The 8,148-nt window shown below is 59.7% G+C and overlaps 1 protein-coding gene across 1 annotated transcript in view; it reads right to left on the bottom strand.

The window, feature by feature from the left end:
• Nucleotides 1–4,625: 4,625 nt before the first annotated feature.
• Nucleotides 4,626–8,148, bottom strand: part of SLC26A6 (solute carrier family 26 member 6) — an 11,981-nt gene continuing 8,458 nt past the window's right edge. Inside the window, 9 exon segments of the mRNA XM_027769322.1 lie at nt 4,626–4,889; nt 5,104–5,240; nt 5,461–5,515; nt 5,704–5,880; nt 6,504–6,596; nt 6,829–6,933; nt 7,024–7,116; nt 7,875–7,944; nt 8,079–8,148. The exon segment at nt 8,079–8,148 is cut by the window's right edge and continues 14 nt beyond it. Of these exon segments, the coding sequence (XP_027625123.1) occupies nt 4,875–4,889; nt 5,104–5,240; nt 5,461–5,515; nt 5,704–5,880; nt 6,504–6,596; nt 6,829–6,933; nt 7,024–7,116; nt 7,875–7,944; nt 8,079–8,148 (815 nt within the window). The 3' untranslated portion in view covers nt 4,626–4,874.

The following is an 8,148-nucleotide window of genomic DNA, read 5'->3' as shown; positions in this document are numbered from 1 at the left end:
CGGGCAAACACCCCTCCCCCAGCTCCCCCAGTGTGGCCGGCCTGCGTGAGGCAGCCTGGCCAGAAATCGGGTGGGGCGGGGGCTGGGGACACTGGCAGGCCAGACTGGGACCCAGTGTCCTTGTCCCCGTTCCTCCCCCGCCCCCATCGCCCAGCCTCACAATCCACACCCCCCAGGCCCTGAAGCTGCCGCTCTCACGGGGGAGGGGGGGGGCAGTGTCTGTGCACATCACCCAGACAGGGCCATGACCTGCCTCGGCCTCAGTCCCCGTGGCAGCAGAGTGTTCTAAACCACGGGCGAAAACCCACCAGAGGGCCCGGCGGCAGCGCGGCAGTTAACGCACCTGGACCCACGCGGGACAGTGACCCATGTGGGACGGTTCCAGGTTGGGGGAGGCTCTGTGCTCTCTGGGGACGCACTCATGTGCCTGTGATTGGCAGGCTGAACTGGGGTGGGTCACGGCACGTAGACCCTTTGGGAGCACCTGTCTCTCTGCCTCTCTCTCTGCTTTTTCTTTTTTTTTCCTTTCTCTTTTTAAAAAAAAATTAGTTATTTAATTCCATTTGTTATTATTATCGTTTTTAAAATTTGCCCAGAGAGAGAGAGAAAAGGAAATAGAGAAAGCAAGCCACCAGGTCTGGGACTCGAACCGCAGTTAGCCATGTGAGAATCCAGCGCCTTTAACCACCATGCCACCCGCTGGTTCCAATCTGTCTCTCTTATACAAGAAATAAACAGATAAACTTTAAAATAAAACAAAACCATCTGGTGGCCTGAGTAAGGCGGGGCTGCACACCGCTAGTGCCAGAGCGGAGGCCCAGGCTCAGGTCCCAGACCAGCCCTCAACATGCCAGACGCCGTGGCCTGTGCCTGAGGTCCCAGCCAGCTGGGAGGGTAATGGGGGCTAGATACCGCGACCTGGAGAGTCCCTGTCAAAAAGACCTCTCCGGCAGCCCCACAGCCTGGGGGTGAAGGTGGGTCCCACACAGCTGACTGTGCAGTTTGAGTCCCAGACCCAGTGGCTTGAAAACCACCGAGCGTGTGTGTACACCACAAACCCCAGAAGGACAGAGAAGGGATTGTGGTGTGGCAGCTCAGGGGAAGTCACCAGCCATCCCAAATCCCGCGCCCAGATTCGTCCTCACCCTCCATCACTCGGCAAGCTGCTGCAGCCTGGGGCAACCTCACTCTTCAGATGCCCTTCGGGAGACCCAAGGACCCCGACCCCGCCGCCAGGTCGGCGCTGATGGGCATTGCAGACGCAGAGCAGCTCTCTACCACCAGCCTTTCCTGCAGGCAAGAAGCTGCCAGTTGGGGGTCCCTTAGTTACCCACGAGTTCTTGGACCTGCCTGATTGCCCAGTCCCATTGCTGGGAAGAGACCTACTCAACTTAGAGTGCAAATCCTCTTCAGGCTCAGCTGCTTTAACGGTCAGTCCTGCCAAAATCCAATGTGACAACGCCCTGGAGGAGGAATGGCGAGTGTTCGCTCCTGAGGTCCCCAACAGAAACGAGTTAAAGTTGCAGGGCTAGCCCCATGAACCCACCACTTGCCAGTGAAGCAAGCCACAGCACCAGAGGACCCCGGGACCTGGAGGATGAAAAACCACCCCCCAGCTACAGGGTAACCTGAAAACCTTGAATATAGTATCTTGAATTGATTAGACTTCCTGCTTCTCTGCCTCCTCCCTTTGATGGCTAGGGCTTGGGCGGGTTTTGAGCCCCTTCCCCAAATCCCTCATAAAAGACCATGTCCAGGGAACCAGCACTTAGCGTAATGGCTATGTCGCTGGACTCCCATGTAGTCGACCGCGGTTCGCGTCCCGGACCTGGTGGCTTAAATCTCATGCCGGGCGTGTGTGCGTGCATGCCCAAGATCCCGAGGGGAGAATGGAGGAGAAGGAATTGCGGCGAGACCATCCCCCCTGGGGGTTGATTTCTCGCTTTCTGTCTCCCTTTGGGGGGGGCAACACCCGTAAAAAAAAAAAAAAAAAAAAAAAAAAAAAAAAACCTCCAAAAAAAGAAAAAAAAAAAAGACCATGTCCACCCCCCAGTGGGGGCTGGAGACTCAGTGTTAACTCTTCTGTGCGTGGGCCCAATGAACAGTTCTCATCTCTCTGAGAGCTGCTTTGCATTCCTCGGCGTCTGGCTTGCTGCAACACCAGACCTGGAGTCTTGAAAATCACGCTGGACACATGTACACGCGTGCCCCAAATCCCAAGACGAGTGAAGACGAGATGGCAGGGGTGAAGACCATCCGCCAGCAGGTGCTTTCGCAATTTTTCTGTCTCCTTCCAGGGAGAGCATGCACCCTCTGGCAAAAACCTTAAAAAAACCCCAACACTTTTCCCTCACTGTTGGAAAAAGCCTAAAAGCTGCAGCTGTGGTGTGGTCTCTTCCATCCAAGCTGCTCTCGCCCCAAGGCCTCCCTGGACATGCCTGCTCCTCCCCGTGCCAGAACCGCTGTTCCCGCTCCTAAGGTCACCTTCTCGCTCTGGAGTTGCAGTTCAAGCGGCACCTGCACCCCGAGCCTCCCCACCGTGACCATCTCAGGTAACAAAGTCCCTGCTCTCAGGTGACCCTGCCGGTCTGCGACGCCTTCTTCACTGTGGGCGCCTTCTCATCTGAGGCCTGTCTCGCACTTGAGCATGCGGGCTTCATTCAGCCAGCTAGCTGCCAGGGCGTCCTGTGACAGGGCAAATGGCTCGGGCTACCTGGCCAAGGCCCTGGAGGGCGGGGAGAGGACAGATGACCTGTAAATACCGTGCCTGGCACGCATGTGACCGGCAAGGTGCCTCAGGGATTTGAAGGGCAGGGTTCGTTCAGGGCCCAGAACTGAGCCCAGCGCCTCATCAGCGCCTGACTGCCTGCAAAGCCTGGTGTGTCTGAGCTTGAGCAGGCGACCCCAGCCCAGCACGGTTTTAAGCAATTCTTGGCATTTACTTATTGAAGACTCGCTGAGTGGGCCAGCAGACGGCGTCGAGGTTAAGGCAGCTGGATCCCACATGCCGACTGTGTGGTTCCAGTCCTGCAACCAGCACCTCGAAAGTCATTCCAGGCGTGTGTGCACGTGGACCCAAGCTCTGAGAGGAGAATGGAGGAGAAGGGATTGCGGCAGGACTATCCCCGAGAGGTGATCTCTCGCTGTCCCTCTTTCTCCCTCTGGTGAGTGCACATAACTGACAGAAATATTAAATTAAAAGAGTTAAAAAAAACCCTCGCTGAGTGGCCCGCAGTGCAAAGTCCTGTTTTATTCCTGCTCTACTGACACCCGGAGTCTAGTTCCCCACCTACTCCCAGCCCATCCCTCAGTGTCAGCTGGCCTGAAGACCTACTGCCTGCTGGGCCATGTGCCCAAATGTTGGCATTTTTGTTTCTTTTACCTTTTTTTAAGGATTATTATCATCTTAAAATTTGGAGAGAGGCAGAGTAAGCAACAGAGAGAGAAAACAAGCTGCCAGGTCCAGGACTCGAACTGTGGTCGGCCATGTGGAGTCCAGCGCCATAACCAGCACGCCAGCTGCCAGTCCCCTGGTTTTGTCATATATTTTTTTTAATAGAGGTTTTTGCCTTAGGGTGCTTGTGCTCTCCAGAGAGATAAAGAGACAGTGAGAGTGAAAGTGAGAAATCACCCCCCAAGGGAGATGGTCATGCCACAATCCTGTGTGCCCCATTCTTTTTCTTGAGATCTCGGATATGCACACACATGTACCTGGCATGAGTTTCAAGCTACTAGGTCTTTTTTTTTTAATTATTTAATTTTACTTATTATTCTTCTTCAATTTGACCAGAGAGAGAGAGAAGGAGAGTGAGAAAGCAAGCCACCAGGTCCAGGACTCGAACCACAGTCGGTCATGTGGGAATCCAGCACCTAAACCACCATGCCACCTGCCAGTCAAGTTAAGCGCTACACCACCTGCCGGCCCTGTGGTTTTGCCCTTTGATAGCGCATGTGCGTGTACACACGGGAGAGAAAGCACTCTCGATGGGGTCCCCCCACGCTGCAGTCCCTCTTGCAGCCCTCCAGCTCTTCCAGACCTTAGGTGCCCATACGTGTCTTCAGGCCGACCTGGGGACCTGAAGCCACGGCCAGCCATATGGCCTTCAGACTGCAGGGCACCTGCACGAAGCCTCTGCCGTGCCAGACGCTGGGCTCTGGGCTCGCAATCCTGCTAGACTGCGAAGTCGGCCACATGGGATCCAGCGCCCCAGCCTCCATACCACCTGCCCCATGCTGCTTCCTCCTCCTGTTCCCACTGCTGCTCCTCAGCCGGCCAGGTGGGTGTGGGCACCACCCCCTCCACTCCCCCATGCTCCGCACCAAGCAGGTTTCCCCAGGATCAATTACCCGTAAGAGGCAGCTCTGGTTCCAGCTATTTTATAATAGCCGAGGACACAGGGCTGAGGGCCGTGCGAGATGGGCAGAGAGCTGACTCTGAGGTGCCCCCAGCCCGGCCCGGCCCCCAGCTCTCCTGCTGTGTTCTCTCCCTGCCTGCCCCTCCCCCAATCCTCTCCCAGCTTCTGGCCCCAGTCTCTGCTTTGGGGCATGAGCAGGGTGAGGAGCCAGAGCTGTAGGCCACCGCCACCCCTGCCCAGTCCCCACCGAGCCACAGCAGAGCCCAGAGCTAGGCAACAAATCTTTATTCCTGAGGCTGAAAACACACGTCGGCACCCTCCTCGCCCTGACTGTAGCCCCCTGTCCCAGGCCTGGAGCCCTGAACGTGAAGTCCCAGGCCCTCCATCCCTGAGCTGTGAGTGGCGTGTATGGAGGGGACTTCTGGGTAGCACCTGGAGTCGGCCTGGGGGGCAGGGGCTTCTCAGGGGTGTCCCGTCATAACTCCAGACGTGGGCATTCTCAGCCAGGCTGGCAGCATGTCAGAGTTTGGTGACCTGAGCAGGCAGAGGGGGGCCGCCAGTCATTTCCAGCCCTCCCCCCGAACCCGGCAACCTGGGGCAGCTTTATCCAAAGGCAGGAGGGGGAGGCAGCAGGTCCACTGAGGGCAGAGGTGTGGTCAACCAGGAAGACTTCCTGGAGTTGGGGTTGGGTGGGGACAAGCAATAGACCAACAAAAGAAAGGGCTTGGCAGGTCAGAGGTGAGCTCACCAAAACCGAGCTGCCGGGGCTGGGCCGTGGGTGCTGGAGTGCGAAGATGACCGCGTCGTGGACGGAAGCGAAGACACGCTGCTTCGTGATGGCTGCGTCGAAGAAGTGCCCCGCCTCGAGCTGGGCGACCACAGGGCCTGCAGGGGTAGGCGGGCTCCCAGGGTCTCAGAACCACCAGCGGAATGCCCTCTCTCACCCCTGACCTCCACCCCTAGGCTACAGCTGAGCCCCAGTGACTCCTGCCTCCCAGGACTCTCCAACTCAGTTTCAGAGACCCTCCCCGTGCCACCTGGCGCACCCATCAGCTGTAGGCCCCACCCTCGTCCCACCTCACGCTTGCTGTCCCCCCCCACGCACTGTGGCAGGCGGCCATGTACACCTCCACCTCGATCTCCCGGAAGTCACCGAAAATCTGCCGCAGAAAAGGGGGCCAGAATTAGAGGAAGGCTCAGACTACCGGGGAGCCTCAGGGGGGTTAGGCGGAGGGACCCAAGATGGGGAGCCTGGCGGGCCTGGGGTATCAAAGGCTCGGAGGCGCTCAGAGCACGGCATGGCGCCAGTGTGGAGGCTAGCGGGGCTTGGCCCGCCCCGGTCCCTTACGTTCTTCAGGCTCTTGAGGCAAACAGTGTCCACGAAGGACAGGGCGCTCAGGTCCAGCACGAGGCTGTGGAAGTCTGGCGGACACAGGCCCAGGGCCTTGAGCGTGCACACACCCGGGGCCTTGGCCTCTTCCGGATCGCTGGCCGCTGCATCCTCCAGCTCCTCTGTGCACACCTGCTGGGGACAGGCATGCTGCAAGGTCCACGAGTGGTAGCATGAGAGTGGGGAACGCACAAAGGTGCAGGGACACACGGGGTCCGCCATGGGCACATGCATGGAGACACCCCCGTGTGCATGAGGGCACACAGGGGACACACGAGGACACAGGTGTGGGGGGCCGCACACGATGTATGCAGACAGGAGGGACATGCAGGAGTGGGCAGACACGCACAAACTCCCCTGCCACGTCCTGAGTCCACTAACAGAGACATGCAAGGGGAGGATGCCCAGACCGTGTCCCACCCTTAGCCAGCCAGGGTGCTGTGGGGGCCAGGGGCAGACCAGTAGGGCCACGCGTGTCCATGTGTGCACACACTCATGGACACCTCGCACCCTGGTCTCGGTCTAACTGAACGTGACATCCCTGTAGGGCCTTAGATTTTCCTTCCTCTCCCCGGGGGCACAGACTGGGGGTCTTCGTCTAGGCCGGAGATGACAGACGAGAGCCACGAGCAGGAGCCCCAAGGAGCTGACCCATCGCCCCTTCCTCCTGCCGTGGGCACACCCTCAAACCCCGTGGTGCTCTTTCCTCACGGACAGCGTGGCCACACCTCTGCAGCCCGTGCCCTCCCCAGCCTCACCTTGACCTTGGGGCCCTCAACGTCGTTGCTCTTGACGTCTCCCAGGCTGGTGTCGACCTCGATGGAAACCGAGGTGCCCTCGGAGGCTGCAGCCTGGGCCAGGGGAGAGGGGGCACAGGAAAGAGCTGTGGCCGGAGGCCTGGTGTCGCCCCTGGCTTGGGTCGGATAGGGAGGCCAGGACCGGAAGCTGTGGGACCTGAGGGAGTCAGGCTGAGGGCTGCAGGCCTCCGACCAGCCTGGGGAAGGACAAGGGGCCCGGAGCCCAGAAGGCTGGGGGAAAGGAGTGGGCGGGCTGGGGTCCCGGGTCGCCAGCTGTGGGCCCTGCCTGTTTCAGGGGCTGCTTTTCTTTCCGGAGTCGCTTCTGCTCCAGCTCCTGCCGTCGGAGTAGCTTCTTCTTCTGGGAGATGAGGTGGTCGACGTCCACACCGCACTAAAACCAACGTCGGGGGCAGAAGTGGGTGCTACAGGAAGTGGAGGGCCCTCTGACACCCCCTCCCAAGTCCCCGAACCCAGGCCTCACCCTCTGCTTCAGGGCGTCGCTGTAGAACTCAGCGTTGGCAAAGTAAATGGTGGCCGAGGAGCGGAAGACCTTCACGCCTGGGACCTCCCTGGCCTGGGAGAGGGCGGGGCTGAAAGCAGAACCCTGCTCTTCCTCCCCTGTGGTGACAGTGCCCGCCACCCCTCTGTGCACCTGGACGAGCCTGGCAGTGTGGTCCAATGGCCTGTCCTGGCCCCTCGCCAGAGCACAGCCTGCACGGCCTCTGCCACTCCCAGGCCCGGGCTCAATGGCTCTAGCCCTGCAGGCAGCACCCTCCTAGCTGCCATCCCAGCCAGACCTTCCTTTCCTCCCACCCCACTCCGGGGGCACCCCCACCCCCACTCAGCCGGGTGCTCCCCTCACACCCTCTTCCACAGCCCAGGTCCCAGGGACCTTCCCCTCACCACCCGACCCCACTGTGTTCAGCCTTCAAGGCTCCTTCTGGGCCGCCACCTGTGCTCCCAGCATGCACACGAGACATCTCAGGAGGTACACGAATGCATGGGGACCCTGGTAACCCTGCTGACCAGGTCAGGAAGCAGATCCCTGCTCCTGGCACCCCAGGACCCTGCTCCTCCAGCACTCTGGACCCAGAGCCACTCCACAAGATGGGCCTGATGTCCAAGCTCCAGATGGCCCCCTCCCTGGCCCCCTGACTCACCTCTGCCCATCCCAGCCCCTCGTCTCCTAAGTTGGGGGAAGGGCCAAAGTCCTCCCTTAAAATTCCCATGCCCACAGTCCATTGCCCTCTGCCTCTGTGTCCTTGCCGGGAGTGGGAGGGGCTGACATGGGCCCTGCCTGCTCTGCTCTCCCCACTCCACCCTCCCACTCACCTCTGTGTACTCGGCCACGTCTCTGTAAACATCTGTGCCTGGCACCTGCCCCAGGATGGAGTAGTGGGGCCTGTGGAGAGGAGAGCGTGCATACAAAGAGGGGGCAACGGGTCCAGGTGGCAGAGATGCAGGGAAAGCTGGGGGCCCACTATGGGACTCACCCCCTCACCAGCTGGACTGTGGGGACCGAAGCAATTGACTCACAGCTGTGTCCGGACCACCACGAGCAGCAGGGCGAAGACCACCGCAACCGCCAGGCCAAGGTACAGGTTCA

This window comes from Tupaia chinensis, unplaced genomic scaffold (genome assembly GCF_000334495.1).
Source record: "Tupaia chinensis unplaced genomic scaffold, TupChi_1.0 Scaffold149184_1, whole genome shotgun sequence".
NCBI classification, from domain to species: Eukaryota; Metazoa; Chordata; class Mammalia; order Scandentia; family Tupaiidae; genus Tupaia; species Tupaia belangeri.
Note: the sequence above shows the minus strand (reverse complement) of the source record. Positions and strands in the feature narration are given on the sequence as shown.